Below are 19,621 nucleotides of genomic sequence, written 5' to 3'. Positions count from 1 at the left end.
GGTGCACAGTTGATTCACAGCATGATGATTACAGGCTATTTTCTTTGTTCATAGTCTCAACATAAATGCCTTGGAAGAGGCAATGGTATTTTAAATTGCTCATTCTCATTTGTAATTTTTCATTTGTTTTTCTTTCTATTCCAGTTATGGGAGGATTCCTGGGAACTCTTCTTTTCCCATGTCACTAGAGGAGAGCTGTGAAAACGCATGATGTACATTTATAGAGGACACAGAGAAGGAAACAGAGGAAGATTCCGGCATCAGCAAAGGAAATTACCTGTGGGCAGTTGCTCCATGTTCCCCACTCAGACATGACACATTCGCTGGGACAGAGGAGGGAACAGGCCTGGGTTTCTGGGGGAGCGTCTTCCTGGTTGCACAGCCTCCTGTCCACTGCCCCTCCTTCACTGTCAGCAGTATTCACACACCTGTGGGTGGTGGAGATAATGCATGTAAATTAGGACCAGGAGATAAAAGAGGAAAACTAAATCAATAGCCTGATCTCCTTCATCCAGTGGTCTTTTATTGAGTGAGAACTCAATAAGGAACACTTGATACAGCAAGTAAAAGAATTGAGAAATGTCACAGGTAGTAGCTGTCTTGTCTAGTGCCCATTCTCCAAAGATGTAGAGTATAGACATAAAGGTCCAGCACCAAGTGCATATTCCTTCAATTTCTACAAATCTTGTAAGTTTCCTTCTCCAAATACAGAATAGATGACTTGGTTTAAGACAGAACATTCATACTTCCCGTGGCTCTTGTAAACCTTTCTCAAAGTTCTTAAACCATTTCCATATTTATTCCACATGTTGTAGGGGATAAGAAAATAATGTAAAAATAATCAGTCATTAATAAAGGTATTTGAGTTTTGCATGTCTATATGGGATGTGGCCATCACAGTCAAAGGGTAATGTGCAAACAATGTCATGGCCCACAAAAGCCCAAGGATATAGATTACACCTGTGTGGCCAACATAGCCTCAACATTGACATTGAGGTAAAGCACACATAATGATGTCTGTCATCATATTCTGGGTACACACGATGAGAATTTAATCATATCTAAATCACAGCGTTGTATCCAAAATGGTGTAAGTAAAATACATGGACATGGCAGAGGTGTCAGTGGTGTATAAATCAGCTCATTCTGCTGGTTGAAAAGTGTGTAACAAAACTGGCTGAGAGTTTCTACTCCACATAACCTGACAGACAAACAGAAATGTGTGAAGCTCACACCAAACAACCTGCAATCTGGAGATGCTTGCAGTGGTAGTATTCGTACACAACCAAGCCAGGAATAGTTCAACCCGTCAATACTATATAACAGCTGTACCTACTGTTCTAAATTGCATTGCCTCCAATAAAGGGTGAGAACGCACAGACTCTTTGGTACACATAAGGGCGTGGGTGGCACAGATATGCTGTGCCACACACAAAGTCTCTATACTCTGTGATGATTCTTTCATATAGATTTTCAATATGAAGCAATACTAATTTGTGGCATCATCATAATGGTTACCCTTAGAAGAATGGTTAGTGACTAACAGGGGCATAAGCAATCTTAGAAATATTTTGTTTTCCACTTTGGCTTTGGTCGTATTAGTGCAGTAATGTCGTGAAAACTTACCTGGCCATATTCCCATGGTATTGTCATTTTTCTGTAATTGTATCTTAGAAATTCATTTTAAATGTACCCTGCCTCCAAATACTAAAGATACATATTCTATAAGCCAGGTTTGTTTGATAGATGTCAGAAATTATTTATTGTCAATATTTACTGATTCGGTCAATTTTTTTTTGAGTCAAGGTCTTATGTATTTCAGGGCAGCCTTTGAATTTCTAATGACCACAGCTTTACCTCTTAAGTGCTAAGGATTACAAGTGTGGCCCAGACTTATTTAATAAAGAATTCTGAGGGTTACTATGGTATAAGAATCTAGTTACTGAGAAGAAAATTAGACACAGTTGCTATATTTGTGAGTGTTTTGTTCTAGTGATAGCAATAAAGGTGAAGATAAAAATGGCAGCAATATCCAGATGGTGGTGCACACTTAATATCCCAAGACTTAGGATCTGAGGCGTGAAGATTGTCACTTTGAGGCTGTTTGAGGCCAGCCAGAGATAGATAGACCAGACAAAAGGCATTTCCTGGTCTATTACTGTCAGGGACCAAGGTACTCATTGCATTCTAGGAGTGATGTTCTGAAGCCCTGTGATGCCCTCTCCGCCCCAATTATGCTATCTTTCACTGAAAGAGTTTCCTTTAATACATTAAAATAGAAAAAACTTTAGGAAATGGTGTGGAAAATGAAACAAGCTGTATGAGTGAAGCAATAAAAATCTAAGCACTGTATTCAGGAGAGTCACAGAGCATGGTGGGTAGAAGGAAGAGTAAGTAATGTCTTCATGGGGGGAGGCCTGGCACAAAGTCATCTCTAGGTTTCCATTTCTTCTGAGCTAAGAGCCCATAGGAGAAGGAGGGCCCTTAGAATGGCTTCAGAGTCTTTCACAGGACAACCCGAGGAAGTTAGGAAGTGCGTTCTGCTTGCTTTCTGGAGTTTCCTCATATCGTGAGCCGACCTTCTTCTAGTTCACTTAGAAAGAGAACGATGATAGCCAGTGGGCATGGGCATGCTTTCTGTTCACTTCCAATATGCCACAAAAGCAGTAATAAAGGAATTGGTTACAAAAACATAATTAATGATGGCGATAAGAAGAATCCCATCGTGCTGTGGATACACCTTCCTCTTCTTTCCTCTCTACTCTTGGAGACCCCGGGGAAAAAACTGTGTTCATAGTAACGGGGTGTGGAAAGGCATATCTTCTAACTGCTGGGCACCAGATACCAAGTATTTGCCACAAATTCGATGGCTCATATTGAATAGTATGTTTTTAAGGGGCAATAATGAAAATAACTACATTTATATTACAGAGACCTCCCACAGAAAATTCTATAATTTGTAGGGGATGGGGTGTTGGGGTGAAGATGGGGTCAAACGTAGCAGGGTTGTGAAAATGTGTGCCGTGGGTATCTAGACCCTCAGAGGCCCTGTGTAACGCACAGTCTGGTGGTTGTCCCTCTCCTCTCCATGTGAGTAACTGAAGGTTTAATATCTAGAGAAGTTCCCAAATGCCCTTAGATTAGGACCTCTCAGCACACTGAAGGACCTTATACTTCAGCAGGAATTTCAGCAGATGTCTACCTACTAATAATAATAGCACCACTAACTCAATAGTTTAATCAATAGAAAGTTATCATCTTATGACTGAAGAGCATAGGCAAACAGAATAGATATCCCAGTGCCTGAGTGTAGATTCAGGGGTTGCACTAGAGATGTTTCTTTCATTTTTCAGGCTCCAAAGGCCATTGTCTTTCCTCTGGTGGCACTTTCTTTCCCTACAAAGCAGAATTCTCACACTTCTTCATATTGTCCTTCTGTTGCCATGTCTTCTTTCTCACCTCCTCTACCATTTCAAAGTCTCTGGTGAACAAACTATGCCCACCAAGACAGCTTGGAACTGTTGTCCCACTGCCAGGTCTTTACCTTAATCATGCTGGACAGCTATCTTTTTCATAAAACACATATCACACCCCAGGAATTGGAATGCAGACATCTTTGAGGGGCTCCCATTCTCTCTGCCACGCTAGAATCCTTTCACTGTGCTCCTGGAATACTGGCTATTAGAATTATCTATTTTATTCATGATTGAAGAAGAAGTATTTCTAGCGATTCTGAGCAGTCCACAAGTAAAAACTTAAGAAGACCGAAACCAAAGGTGTTCCCGAATGAAACGCATAATCCATTATATATCCCACGGCATCAATTTTCTTGCCCATCTCCCCATCCGCAATCACTCACTTCACTCAAAAGCTGCACAACTGCTTTGAGGCAGTTTTTTGTGTTGGCTGTCAACACTTCCTGCCTTGTCTCTCGTCAACTGTTCCGTCTTGAACCCCTTTAGTCATGCCTCTATTGTGATTGCAGACCGCCCTCTTATCAGAATCGCTCAGAGACTCCCCACCGCCAAGTTCAGGGGTCACTGCTTATCTCAGGGAGCTCAGTGGCACTGGAGACAATTGACTACTGCATCTTCCTTTAAAAATAAAAAAAAAATCTCCTGCTTGCCTTCTTACTTTGTTCGTTTTCTTCTTGTTCCCTTGGAAATTTCTCAGTATCAGTTTTAGAAACATTCTCTTTGAATCTTTCTAACTTACAAGTGTTAGAGTTACCCAGGGCTCAAAACGTTATCAGCATATATTGAATTTACAAGCTAATGGCAGTGAAATTTATAACCTTAATCTCTCCTCTGAATGCAGCCTATAATAGATCAGTGGGAAAGCTAATATCATATCTCAAATTTATCGGGTTGGAAAGCTAACTTGTTTTCGTGTCAAGCCTGATTGTCACATTTCTCAATTCAACAAATGGCATTACCACTCCTCCTGTGGACCAGGCCAGTTAATAATCATTATATTTCTTTCTTTCCCATTTTATGGCCATTTAAGCATCATCTATGAAGTTTCTTTCTTTTTTTTTATTTATTTATTAAGGATTTCTGCCTCCTCCCCGCAACCGCCTCCCATTTCCCTCCCCCTCCCCCGATCAAGTCACCCTCCCTCATCTGCTCGAGGAGCAATCAGGGTTCCCTGACCTGTGGGAAGCCCAAGGACCGCCCACCTCTATCCAGGTCTCCTAAGGTGAGCATCCAAACTGCCTAGGCTCCCCCAAAGCCAGTAAGTGCAGTAGGATCAAAAACCCACTGCGATTGTTCTTGAGTTCTCAGTATTCCTCATTGTCCTCTATGTTCAGCTAGTCCGGATTTATCCCATGCTTTTTCAGACCCAGGCCAGCTGGCCTTGGTGAGTTCCCGATAGAACATCCCCATTGTCTCAATCAGACAGAAATCTACGATGTTTCATAGCACTGAAATTTATTACAAAGTTGACGTTCTCAGCATCTTTAATTTTATTAAACCAAATTTAACTGAGAGCCTCTTTCTTCTGGAAGTCTTTGCTTCCATCTTTCTGTCCCCTTCAGAACCTTCTCTGTATTAGCCCTAGGTAGGTTCTTTTAGATAAGTGTAAATGCAACCTCCCCTCTACCTGAAATCTTTCCTAGCTTCATGCCTTCAAAGTCAGAATGATGTCCTGACTTTGCCTTACTTAAGAGTACAACATGGTTGTCACACTAGTGGCAGGCAATGGGACATCTGGTTATCCTCCCATCAAGACAGGAAGCACCTGTCACAAGTTGTTTTCCTGGGGATTCTCTTTCACACCCAGGCAGCTCTGTCATTACATTCAGGTTCCTGCCCAAACTTCACTTTGTTGACCAACCTCTCTAAATCAGGACCTCTACAACTACAAACCCACTTTGGTTTTATTCTTGACATTTCAAAGACAAGTCACTACATTTTATATTTATTTGTGTTTATTTTTGTTAGTTTCATTTTTCCTTGAGGAAACAGATATTCCTTGTTCACTATTTTATTTCCTATACCCACATCCATGGCTGGGACATAGGTAGCAAATAATCATAAACACAGCTTGAGCCTAGAGTTATCACAGCCATGAAGGAAAAGTAAAGCAGTATTCTAGCACTGAGGTTGTAAGAAAGGGAAGAGATGATATGTTTCACTCTTTGTAACCATGTCTTATTAAGATCAATAATAGTTTGTAGTCCAAGGTGCCTGGAAGATTTGGTTCACACTTTGTATGTGACATTAACAGTGAGCATGTGCTGGTCAGTTAGGGCCACCATATCAAACAGAAAAACATCATGAGAAGGTAGCACAGGCCATACAGATGTATTTCCTTCTCATTGTAAAATCTAGACATCTGAGAGCAAACTGTTAGCAAGTTGCTTTCTTTCCTCCAGTGTCTATGGTCTTTCCTATGCATGATTCTGTGTCCTTATTTCCCTCTCAGTGCCTTATTTTGCATCATAGAGAGGGCATTATGTAGCCCAAGATGTCCTCAAACTTCTGTCTTTTAAATATGCAACCTTACTCAGTTTCCCAATCTCCTCGGCTCAGGTAGACACATTCACATCGGACTAGGGCAGATACACTGCCTCGTTTTCCTCTAAGTACCTGATCTCATTTATCTCCATTGCAGTGTGAATACTAGGGGATAGCGCTTTGACAGATGGATTTGTGGAGGGGTAAAATTGGTATGCCACATAGGAACATCTGTTAGTTGCATTTTTATGCATTTATTTTTACTGTATCAGGCAGCATATGTATGAGCCGAGCTGCAAGGAGCTTAGTTGCCTGTGTTTTCCTCCATCAGCATCAAACAGTTCTGTCAGTAACAATTGGTTCTCTTGATGCTTTCTATCTTCCCTGAGATTTCCTTTTAAAATTGCAAAGAGACCTGAGCAGGAAGGAAGTGCAAGACGATGTGTCAGCTTACATTATAAACCTGCTTGGTCAGTCACTTTTCACACTCATGTGTGATACAAGGCAGAGGTTCCGACAAAGCAATGGTTAAAGCCCAAAGACTGCTAGAACCCGAACCAAACAGATGGTGGAGCAAAACAGCAGTGGACCCAAGGAAAGGGAAGTGAGTTCTCTGCTAGCTTTTGCTTGGAATCCTGAGAAACGCCTTTATAATTCTGCCATTAGCTGTTGCTTTTGCCGTGCCTTTCTGAGATTTTGAAACATTGTAACTGTGAAGTGATGACTATTGGGTGAATTACTGAATGATGAAGCTTTTCCAAGGTCACAGTCAACACAAGTAAGTAAGATATACCTTAGCAACAGGCTTCCAGCTAATGGTCATCTTAACAGATAGCTATCTGACTCCAGTATAGTCTATTCTTTTGTAGTGGGGTTTGCTACATCTGTAAAATTAATGCCCTGTGCTATTCAGATGGGTAATTGATGAAACTAGTCTTTCTTCTTATTTTACATACGGTTGTGTATCAATACTTTAGCTTTTGCTTGTCCAACTGTAACATCTCATTGCTATTATGGTTTGTTCTGAAGGCTGCTGCTGTTTGGTTACAAGTTATTTCTAAATGTACCATCTTGGCAAACTCTGGTAAAAATATGTTTTTGTTTCCAGTGCTTTATGTCAAAATCCTTTGACAATCTTCTTCAGAGTGATCCAGAATTCATAATTATTTTATGGATATGTTTTTTTAATGTTACAATGTATAAATATTACCCATAGATTTTTATTGACTTTTAGCGTTTGGGGCTAATTATGGAAGGTTTAAGTTAACCTTTTCAGTGTGATATAATGGCATCCCCAAATAGACTAAAAGCCACCAAATATGCTAACCACAGCACTGAAATAAGCCATGGCAAAGCAGTGAGAGCCTCTTGATTTGTTAGCAGTGATGGCTGGGAGCTAATGGACAGCCACCGATCTGTTCCTTGCAGTGGACTGCCCCCAGTATAATTAGGAAACAGTAAAGACTGTGGGTGGCGGGCTGCAGAGGCCTTCCCACTGCTCATAGGTAGGAGAGATGTACTTGCTTCCATGGATTCTCAAAGTTGCGCACAGTCAGAGGACACAGAACGGATATCATCAGGTATCTAGGTAGCAACACCGGCGTTTTTATGAAGAACACAAATGCTCTCTCTCTTCATCATCACACACCTGATTCTTCTAGATTGTGTTCCTCTTCCACAGCGGGGCGATCTCAGCTCATTGTTGATTTTGCATGGAGACCAGTGTTCTGCAACCCAGGAATATTGATCGCACTCACTGTAACATGGGACTGCCTCATGAACCTGTCAAGAGCAGGAAAGAAAGGAAAAAAAATCATGTGGAACGATCCAAGTCATACAAAATCCTTTAGTAATGCCTGCTCAATATAACTTGGGAAGTGACAATGTGGCCCATTACCCAAATTCCACCCCCCAAAGGAAGACATATCTGACTTCCCTGAATCTCGTGAGCTGCCCGAAGAAGCACACAAGAAAATCAACTGAAGTCTGATGGTATGCCTTCACAAACAAGAACAAAGGACGGCCATCCCCGTGCCAGGAGAAGGCATTCCATTATCATTCCTCTTCTTTTAAGAATGTGCACATGCCTGTGAGACGCCAGCTCTCAACTAGGTGCTGTGCTACATCCCCATATGTACTTTAACACATCAGTTGTAATGAATACACATAAGGCAAATCTGCTCTTGAGTATGGGGGTTAGAATGCATAAGAAAAGTGGTATTATTTATACTAGAAAATTCTTTTCTTTTTTTGCCTCCAAATGATCAATGCTAACAGGCAATCATTCAGCCTTCTGAGCATTGTGGCTTCATAGGAATGTAGTTATCTGTAGCATGGTTTCAGAGCATAACTGAAATGAATGTGCTTTCTCTCTCTCTCTCTCTCTCTCTCTCTCTCTCTCTCTCTCTCTCTCACACACACACACACACACACACACACACACACACACACTCTACAAGATAGATACTGCCAACCAGTTACTCATCTGACATGCTTACTAAGGATATTTATAATTGCATGATTAAAAGTAAAGCAATGAGGACACTGAACTCGACTGCTCTTTCCTATGCATTCGCCATGGTAAGCTTTTCCTGAAGGTATTGCAGTATATTCCAGGCAACTGAGGGCTCTTTGAAGGTACACTAAACATTCCTTGCTTCTCATTACAGCTGCAGGCTTCTCTTAGAGGCAAGGGAAAAGGAAACCCTCCGACTCCCAGAGATGACTCTGGAGGAGGCAGAGTGAAAAGGAGGGACGCACTCTCTTACCAAAGATGTAATTAAACTTTCCTTTTAAACAAGAGTTAAATATAAGTATCCTCCCCTGGCCTCCTTTCTAATTCCATAAAATTGTAGGTGAAGATTGGGCAGAGACATCCAAGTAGAAACACAGCCTGTAAGTTCCCACTGAATGCAAGGAGAAGCGCAGTGTAATGGGACAATCAGAGAAAGATCGGGGCTCTGCCAGCATGCTCACTGAAATCACATGTGAGAAAGTGATTGGAGACACTCGTTCTTCTGAATCACAATGTCAGGAACTATTTTTAACCATGGAATTCTATTGAGCCCCAGCACAAGGAAAAGGAGAACTCAGGGTGAGGAACATCTATGGGCAAAATCAAAGGAGAAAGAAAGACAGAAGGGGAAATGGATGTGGGGAAGGGGAGGAATTAAGTAATGACAAAAATGGAGCGGCAGGGTCGGAAGTTTTCCTGCAGTAGAACAGGAGGCAGCTACCACAATTGAGAAAAGTCTGTTCCCATTCTCATAGGACAGCAGAGGGAAGAGGAAAATCTCCCAAAACAAAAAGGCAAGATTCTCCTATCAGACAGATACTCAACTAACAACCAAGTATTTATCTGACCCAGGCACACCAGAAGAATGAGGCTTTCTTTGAATTGATGTGTTATCTGTCTATATCCTTTAATGCATGCTAATATGTATTTTCATAAGCCTTTTAATATGAAACACAAGAAGGTACAAGGCATTCCTACAGGCAACTAAGAAATAGATGAAAATTAATTTTAAAAGCTAAGCTGAGTAGGAAATGGGTGGGAAATCCCTTGGGTAACACACACAGTTTTCTTAAGCTGTCAATACCAGGAAGAGCTTACATTTCTATACCATGCTCCCACCCAGGTAAGCCCCACGATCAGAAGGAAAATGAAAAACTGCTCGGATGCATACACCTGCCTCGGCATGCATGGGTTTGCTGTCCTTATTCGCTATTCTCTGGTGGTCTGAGATGCTACCCGCAGTGACAGACTAGTGTAAGACGCAGAGAAGTCTGTGGAGGAAGATGAAGCGCCATCTTCCCGGTTAAGGGTATAAAACCCAGCAGCTCTTCAAAGACATTCCCTAGTCTTACTTGCTGTTTTCCCTTCTCCATATGTACATTCCGCTGGTTTTTTTTTTTTTTTTAAGTTTTAGTGTTGTAGATTAAACCCATAGTTTTGTCTAGATTGAGCAGGTACTGGTGAGCTATATTCCCGGATCATGGTCCCTATTTTAATCCTGTTTGTGTTTCCCATTCCTGTTGACGCATGCCTGTCCTCCCCTCAAGGCCTAAGTAAATTCAACACCTCCATATCAACAGCCTATGTTGTCAGTGTCCACAAACTCCAGCTCAGCCTGGTAGTTAGGACCACAGCGTGCTTGACTGGGGAGGAAACACAAGAATAGCACCAACTTTACTCTGTCTATGATTTTCTCTCCTTTGCTCAGCATCTTAATATTTTTTCACTGTGATTCTATTAATAATCTGTATAATCTGGACCTTAAATAACACTGAAAGAGTATACTAAAAAAAAACACCCACAATTTATGCTCTTTACATATGTATTTGCTAGAGAGAGAAAGAGAAAGAGAGACAGAGAGAGACTTGTCAGTCTTCGGCAGGAAAAGGCTGTTTTGGAGGGTCTTATTTCACAACATTTGGGGTGAAGGGGGATCTGAGTGAGTCTTAGAAAAACCAAAACATATTTTTGAAGGCACCCAGTTTGCAAAACTCCTTTCATTTGATTCTCCCAGTGCAGCCCATTCTATGGTAGCAAGAGTATTTTATTACTAAGGACAATATAATGCAACACAAAGGAGAAAACTGCCCTTTCCTGAAGATCTGTCGTGACGGAGAGCTCTGTCTCATAAAGTCCTTATTCTTTAGGCTCCCCCCCCCCACTGCCCTGGGAGGTTAAAAACCACCCACGTTAGGCAGGAATGCAACAGAAATTTCGAGAATAAAGATGAACTCTCTAGGTTCTGACTTCTCCCTGTCGTCTTTTCACTCTCTCTGCTGTGTGTTGCCGTTTGGTTGGTGCAGATTTTATTGTTATAGCTTTATAAGGAAATCTGCTACCACATGGACTTTATCAGGGAATCATATGAAAATGTTCTGCCGGAGAGAAATGAGCCGTGGGAAAGTTAAATGAAAATCAGTTCTAAATGGCACAAATTAGGGGAAAATAACAGCTTTTAATAGGCCATCGATGCTAACTACATTGCTGAGAACTCTAAATCCTCGGAGAGAGGCGCCAGTTCATTCTCCAAGAAATGAGTCCTATTTATTATGTCTTCGCTGGGGACTTGGGTTTATATAATTTTGCCAGCTCTAGATTCATATCATAAACTCATTCACCGAGTCAGTCTTTTAATATTCACAAAATAAACCTGTACTGGCTGGAAGGGATCCGTTTAATTAAGCAGTGCTTTCAGCAATACCTTTCCAGCTAGATGGACCTTCTTGGCACAAGTTTGGAAGCAGGGTCTCCACGGGGCTTGGGAGTTGTTTTTATTGTTTATCACAGTCTTAGATTTCAAGGCCCCCAAACAACAAATAACCACATGGAAAAACTCTTAATAAGTGTAGAGGGAGGAAGGAAAGGATGGAGAAAGGAAGGGAGGGAAGAACGGAGATGGAATGGAAGAAGGGAGGGAGAAGGATGTATTCACAGCTTCGGGTGGACTGTTGCAATAAATCTTGAAGCGAAGCTGCCAGTGAGGACTTCGGTAGAATCCTTCAGCCCCAAGGCTTCCAGGCTCAACACTGGATACTTAGCACAATTTTAAAATCTGTTCAGAGGCCCATGTGGAACCAAGGATCTTGGCAAGTCAAAGTCAGGCTCTGTCTTACTAAAATGAGATGAGACGGCCTCTAGGAGAACTGAGAGCTTTAGCACAGTGTGCTTCCTTCTATCCCAAATGCTATGAAGAATTTACCTAAGAATATGAAACTACCTCTGATGAAGCCCCGAGTCCTTGGTCATTAATTAATGCTAAGAACTTTCCTTCTAGATTTCTCTGTCTAGGTTGTCTCTCTGTCTTCTCCATGGCTCCCACATTTTCTCTGTGCAGATTCCCTCCCTTAGCTTACCAAATATGATCCTTTTACGATTTTGTTAATAATTTTCACTCTTTCCCATCCCGACTTGAAAGTATCACATTACTCCAAAAGCTTTTGTTTCTAATGTCATTAGTCTGGCTTGTGTGCGATCATGCACAATGTAATCTGTGTAGCTGTGCCCACATCCTGTACAATTGTGCCAGCAGCAGCAGCAAAGGTACCACAATATCTCATGTGTAAGATACTCTGCCTGAAGCCTTCACCATTGGAATTATTTGAGTTTGGCAAGGTTGCTGTGATGCTTACATGTGGATAAAAGCAACTATATCTTGAAGAAGGAAATGCCTGAGCTGGACTGTGAATGCAGCTCTCTGAGAGTTCCACTCTGCAGATGTCTGTATGCATTGTCTGCTCAGTGTGGTGCAGCGATTCACCAGCCACCAAGAGATGACTTATACTAGTGACATTGTTGTAGCTGCAATCAAATACCTAATGGTCAGCAATGTAAGGGGGAACATTTTATTTTGGCTCATACTTGGAGTTACAGTCAGCCATGGCAGGGAAGACCTTGCTTGAGGCTGTGGCAGCAGGAGATAGGGCTGGTGGTATCTTGTTGACTAAGGTTTTCTATCCTGCAGCTGTTAAGTCCCAAAGAAACACACAGAGGTCTACATTAATTATAAACTGATTGGCTGTAGGGTTAAGCCAGCCCCTTAGTGGGCGGGCTTGCCTCGGGTGAATGTTTACTTATAAATCGGGCGCATGGTAGCCCACATGCCCCTTCTGCTTCCTGTGCTCCGCGGAAACTTTGGTCCTGTAAGTCTATTTCTTCATTAAAGCTGTATATATTCTTTACAATCTGCTTACATTCATTTACGCTGCTACAATTGGCCTAGTATCTCAGGCTTCTTATTAAATCATATAACTTATATTAGCCTATAATTCTTGTCTGTGTTAGACACGTGGCTTGGTACCTTTATCGGCATGGCAGTCACATCTTGCTATCTTGCTTCCTCTCCAGCTGGGTCTCAACTGCAGACTGAAACTTCCCTCTTCCCAGAATTCTCCTTGCCCTGCCTCTACTTCCTGCCTGGCTATTGACCAATCAGCATTTAGGATAAAAGACCATTGTCCCACAGCAGTCACTGGACAGGAAGCAGAGTGTAGAGCAGAGTCATGGGAATGCTGCAAAAGCTGAAGGCCTTTCTCGCCATCCTGTGAGTAATTTCCTTCAGCAAGGCTCTATGCACTAAAAAGTACTATAGCAGTGGTTCTCAACCTGTGGGTCGCAACCCCTTTCACAGGGGTTGCCTAAAACCACCAGAAAACACAGATTCATACAGTAGCAAAATTACAGTTATAAAGTAGCATTGGGAATAATTGTATGAGAACTGTAGTTAAAGGGTTGCAGCATTAGGAAGGTTGAGAACCACTGCTCAACAGAGCCTCCCAGAACCTCCACCAATGAGGGTGTTCAAGCTGTGAGCCTGTCTAGGGCATTTTAGCTTTCAATCTTCAGATTACTGCCTGCTTCTTCAGTGGTGCAGATGCTGCTGGGGGTCCACCTTTGTATTTTCTGGCGACAGACGCAACCAATCACATACCACGAGTGCTCAAAAGCAAAATATTGCACCTGTAAGACTTTTTCCATTATCATTACTTCCTAAATAATAAAACCACTATTTCCACATCCTTTATATTGTATTAGTATGATATATAATCTAGAGTTGACTTAAAGTATACATTAGAAAATGCAGAGCCAATATGCTAATACTTTGCTATTAGCATAATGCACCTGAGCATATAGACTTTAGTTTCTGCAGACAGTCCCTTGAGGCTATTGAGAGATAGTTATAGTTTAAAATTCCTACAAAAGGAAAACCATAAAGTAAGTGTTTGAAGTTGTCTATCAGATAATGTCTGTTTCTTTATATAGAAAAATATAATAGAAAAACTGCAAAAGTAATTTATTCTTAAACTTTGGGTATGGAGGCTCCTTTAACAATTTCAAACAGCCAGAATATCTCTTAAAAACCCCAATGTCTGAACCTGAAGAAAGAGCAGACATATGTCTTTACAGTGGCGTAAGTTATTTTAATTAAAATGGTAGACTGAAGAGAAATATCCATAAATGTTTTCAAATTAGTACCTACAGGCAAGTCATCCTGCCTCTGATTTTGGGCTAGGGTTTCTCTCAGGGAAATTGGAGTTGGTTTTCTCTGGAGATTCTTTCTAGGTAAAGGGAACAGTACTCCAAAGTGTTGGCAATTGTCAGTTTAGTTCAAGTGCTGACCTGAGTCTGGTCCCTCTACTACCCAGGCATTTTCATATGCTAACTTCTTTATCTACATGGCTATGACAGAGGCACACTCAGAACGCCATCACACCAGGCTAGCTAAGAGACGCCACTGGCTTTACGTATGCATCATATATTTTCAGTTTTGATATTAAAAATGATCCTTACAATGCTAAATGAGCATTATCTAAAAATCTATTGATGAACATATTGAACAGTAAGATGCTTATTAAAAAAAATAGTTGGTGGCTGTAGTCCCTGTCTTCCCGCCGTTTCCAACTAGGTTTTGTGAGTCTGAGTAGGAATTCACCAAACTTATGCACAGTTTAATGGAACAATGTCATCTGAGCCGTGTTAGTATCATCTCTTGTGAAAAGATGTGGGACTGTTGTGATTAATGAAATTTTAATTTAACTTGAGAGCCCCTTTGCATTTGAATTAGCTCATCCCTCATCAGGAATTTTCCAAACCGAGCTGAAAGCAGAAAGTCCTCATGGAACAAGCTTAGCAGACAGTGCAAATGGGAAGGAGCGTCGGGAGTGGAACTCTGAGACAGCCATATCCACACTCCAGCGCAGCCATTCGCTCCTTTAAGCTTTAGTTGTTTTTACCTTATTATGTAAGGATCACCCAACCTTGTCAAACTCAAAGAGACAAGGACCTGCTACCACTTTACATAAATAAGAAATTGATCATCAAGAAGGCTGCATCCTAAATTTGCAATACTGTCTAGATTTTGGGAAAAGGCATAATGGAGGATTTTTTTTTTTTTTCTGAGAAGCTCCAATGCCATTTTCCTTTTCTTTCTCTTTTCTTCCTCCTTTTTGGTGTTCACTCTTCTTTTTGGCCTAAATCAATGATTTTCTTTTTAAACTGGGTTTTATCATGTAGCCTATACTGTCTGGCTAATCTCACAGAGGACTGTTTGCCTCTGTATATGGAACACCAAGAATAAAGACTTGTGCCACCAAGCTTGGCCATGTTATTCATCCTTTTAACACTGCCTATTCAATATCAAGACCAGCACTCTCACGAGGAAAAACTGTGCTGCTTTGATTTGAATGTGGTTGTCCCCTACTTACTCTGAGGCAAGCAGGGATTCAGGACCCAAAGTCTTATGATCATGAGCTTGAGACTAGAAAGTCAGCGAGACTATTGGTTTTGAGTGGGGGCTTTTAAGAAGTGATTAGATTTGGTCATTAGAGTCAGAAACTCTTAGTACTGAAGCTGTGGTAGCTCCACAAGGACCAGGGGAGAGCACACACGTGCAGAAAGACACACATTCTATCCGTGGGGTAAGTCAGCCCAGGAGTCTTGCCACAGGGAGTGCGGCTTAGGCTTTCAGTCAGAAGACCTGGTGGCTAAAAGTACATCCCCGCCCACAGTGTGAATGATTAGTGTAGATCTACTTCTCTCTACTAATGACAGAAGTCAGACTGAAGTATCCCAAACTGTGCATGTCTATGTAGCCATTTCTTTCACACACCCTTCCTTCTTCAGGGATGTCACGTGGTACCATGCTGGTACTCCAGAAAGCGTGGTTGATAGAGAGGGACTCTCATCTAAAGACCCAGAGTTGCCTGTGCTGACATAGTTTAGATTCACCACAATGACAAATAGCTACAAATGGTTTAATTAAAAAACTCTGTATACCTTGAGTATCCCTAATATGATATCCAGAATAAGAAATATTCTAAAACATGCAAGGGGTTGAGCCTCACATGGTATCACAGGTCAACCATTTCATGTCTTACTCCATGAACTGGGTTATAATTAAAACACAGGTTCACTAAAAATACTGCAAAAGTTAGGTTTAGCTTATGTGTATAAACACAAATGATTTTCATGTGTGGACTTGGCGCCCATCCGCAAGGCATCTTATTATGTAGATACAACATTTCAAATTCAGAATAAATTCCCACGTCCTGACCCCAGTATTACAGATGAGAATACTCTACCTGTGACATTACATCTTTATTTGTAGTTGATTTATTATTGTTTCTATGTGTTACATAAGTGAATGCGAAAATAAGTCAAGGCCTTAAAGGGAACTGCACCATAAAGAGCAGTCAATCAGTAGCATAAATTATTGTTTTTTTTTCCAGCCCTATAAACTGAGTGTTGTTCTACAAGGACAACAGTATCATGCATGCATGTACACTCTCACCATGTCTGGAGCGACTTACAGAGCAGAGAAATCTTACCAACCTAGGCAATGTGGGGAAGTTGAACTAAGAAGCCTAACTCTGCTCCACAGCCCTCACCAGATAATCACAATGACTACAACATGAAAAGGATTCTCCTCTAGGGTCTGAAAGCCTTGTGAGTACCTCGGGAGATGCTTCTTACTGACATCTTCTGTGTGGGATAAAATCATGAGAGCCGTGGAGCCGCTCACAGAACGGCAGGATTCCAGACACGGTGGTCGTTCTGATTTTCATAGAACAGATTATAGTTATCTTTCAAACTCAAATGGAAAGAAACAACGGCACGGCAGCAATGATTGCTATTTCCAGAAAATAGTAGATGAGGCAAATTCTTAGTATTTCAAAAGAGGGAGAGAAAAGAGATCACAAACAAAGACATGAAACAGATTAATCATAGGGGGACAGATAACTGCATGACTTCAATGTAGCAGGTGTCTCAATCAGACACAAGCAAAGAACAGAAGAGTGTGAGCCAGGGCACGGGGTGCAGAGATGGAACATTACTAATAAGAGGGTGTAAAATTTCCATTGCACAAGGTAAGTTGTAGAGAGCTTCTGTATGGCATCATGCCCATAGGCTCCTAGAGGAACAAATCTGCGGAACACGGGAGTGCCTTTAAAGGCTAGGCTTTCACATTTAGTTCTCTTGTTACAATAAAATCGTTCAAAAATTGAAATGAGAATGTCTCAGAGACTACATGGAACATTGTTTGCAATTTAGTCTAAGAACTGATGGATAATGGATAGATGGGTAGGTATGTAGATTAACGCTAGATAGATAATAGTAGATGATAAAAAGATTGTATATGGAAACGACAGACGGTAGATGGAAGATGGATGATAATTAGATGATTGATGGATGATGGATAGAGATGATAGGTATGGGATACAATGGGAGATAGAAATAGATGCAGGCAGACTGATGAATAGACAGATAGTAAGCCAATTTTCTAGACTATCACAGCCAAAAATCCAAGAAAGCAGTTTTCTCTGTGGTAACAGAAGAGAGACTGGCAGCGAGAGAGAAGGCTCAGTGGTTAAGAGTCCACACTGTTCTTACAGAGGATCCCAGTAAATTCCCAGCTCCCAGCTGCCTGTAGCTCCACCGCCAAAACCTCAGTGGGTACCCACACGCCAATCTATACACATGCATATAATCATACATATAATTTAAAGGAAGGAATTAAAAACTAGAGACATAGTAAATTTTTTTTAAAAAGGAGAATGCCTTGCGGATAATATAGGCTCTGGAATTTTCTCATAACTCAAAGGAATAAGGTGGGGCTAAAATACTTATTGGCTAACACATCTGCTTTCTCAGGAACAATGTTCTAATGGTAAGTTAGTCAGAAAGACGTTTGCTGGTATCTGGTGTTTATCAAGAAAGGAAGAACATGCCTGACTTCAAGCTTGCCGTTTTTTATTCTCTTGGAAAATACTTTGAAGGGAAAGGCTTTCTCTGGGGCTTCTACAGGGAATGGGGACTTCCTGGCTTTTACTTTCAGGGACTCAGAGCTACATGTTCTTCCTAAAGAATATATTTATGTATCTACTCTCTCAGTGTCTGCAAGAAGCCAAGAAGAACTCCCAGGCAAACAACACATTTTCCGGCATAAAATGTTTGAATAAGGAAGCAATATAACCCAAGGTACTTATCCTCCAGGCAGGAAGTCCCGTAAATGTGTGGTTAGATTACCAAATGCAAATGCGGAAGGATTAATAGCCCTCCTTAACTTTAATCTAAATTGAACCAATGTGGACAAGTGGGCTGTGAATCACGCCAACAAACAGAAATCTAAATGTAATTCTTATGAATGGTGCACAGAGGCCATGATTCATAAAGGATGAAGCCCGGGGAGTACAGGTAACGGGGTAGGGAGATGGGAGAACAATAAAGTAGGATTGTATAAGACTCCTGATAGTCCTAGCGGGATATATTCCAAATAAAGGTGGGGAAGAAGAAATCATCTTGAACGTGAAGGAGATGGGAGTGAGTGGGAAGGCTGAGGATAGAGGGAACTGGTGTGTCTCAGCCTGAGGTCGAGGTCACGGGTTAATGAGCATCCGAGCCTCCAGAGCCTCTGTCTGCCAGGGTCTCGGAAGCTTCAAACACATAATGAGGAGGAAGACAGGGCAAGGCACAGGAGTGGAAATAAAAGAGACAATCAAAACAGCGGCATGACTTCGGCATCATCTAAGTTTAATGCATTCTAGAACAGAGGGTAACAGTCAAGCTTTTGTTTATAACCCACCGTGTGAGAAAGGAAAGGCTTGCGCTTCCAGGTTGCCCTGGTTCTAGAGAATACCCATCTTTCATGAGAAGAGCCACGGAAACCCCAGGGTACAGGCTAAGAAAAGTACCCCATAATGCATTTACTCCTTAGTCTCTCTTATGTTGGCTTACCTGGGATAAATCCCACACCAGGTGTGTCCTGAAATCAATCCAGCCTTCAGAAGATTTCCTCTGAACTGACGACCATCCCCAGTAACAAGACCAAAACTCAGTCTAGCTTCAGTTCCAGGAGCTAGTCCAAAAGGAAAACCCATAATTGGCAGCACCGCCTTTTCGCACCAACCTCACCGTTCCCTAGGGGCCTCCGCCCGGCTCTCCAGTCTGTGCATCACGGAGGCAAACAGACCTTCCCTACTGTGCAGTGAGCCAGAGTTCTTGAGCGTTGCTCACCTGCAGACTGCCGGGAAATGAGAAGCTAAATAAGAAGAAACCGTGAAAGTATCCTTTGTTCTGCCTAGAAAACTAAGGTTTTGTTTTTGGAAGAAGTAAAAAGGCAATATTCCAGTGTGTGCACTGTTGCGAACTTGTTCAAAACGAAGCTGTAGTCCTCACAGAAGGAGGCAAAGAAGGGATCGTGGCACCATTCCAGGAGGAGGACCAATTACTATGACCTTGTAGTTCTGGAAAAATTGAAAGATTCAAAATAGTTATAAAACACCCCTCAAAAGACCTTTGCATAGTAGACATCTGCTACCAATATCTACATGTGCCTGCATGGTTTGTAACTGTGGACCACATAGCCGGATCTCTGTAGAAAGAGCAGCAGGGCTGACTGAGTAATAGAATCCTACCATTCACTCACAGGATGATAAATTGGGATCTTGGCTCTTATTTCTACTCTAATTCTATCAGTCCGACACACATATTAAGGACTAATTGAAAGCCACAGTTTTATGGAATAAAGAGCATTTTGTTCCAAATGTCCTTCCTCTGAGGCAGCCAATAATGGAGGGAGATAAAAACAGAAGCAGCCCTCGGCCTCATCACAGAATAGCAGCAGAAGTATATCGCTGAGCAGAGAATGATT

General features: G+C 41.6%; 1 protein-coding gene across 1 annotated transcript in view; it reads right to left on the bottom strand.

Annotated features, from left to right (window-relative positions):
* Thsd7b (thrombospondin type 1 domain containing 7B) overlaps positions 1-19,621 on the bottom strand; it is an 857,540-nt gene that overhangs the window by 81,049 nt on the left and 756,870 nt on the right. Inside the window, exons 16-17 of the mRNA XM_075987816.1 lie at positions 7,609-7,742; positions 278-428 (exon numbers count right to left, since the gene is read on the bottom strand). Of these exons, the coding sequence (XP_075843931.1) occupies positions 278-428; positions 7,609-7,742 (285 nt within the window). The remainder of the gene's footprint in view (positions 1-277; positions 429-7,608; positions 7,743-19,621) is intronic.

The sequence above is a fragment of the Microtus pennsylvanicus genome, chromosome 10, assembly GCF_037038515.1.
Source record: "Microtus pennsylvanicus isolate mMicPen1 chromosome 10, mMicPen1.hap1, whole genome shotgun sequence".
Taxonomy (NCBI): domain Eukaryota; kingdom Metazoa; phylum Chordata; class Mammalia; order Rodentia; family Cricetidae; genus Microtus; species Microtus pennsylvanicus.
The sequence above is the reverse complement of the archived record's forward strand: the minus strand, read 5'-3'. Positions and strand labels throughout refer to the sequence as shown.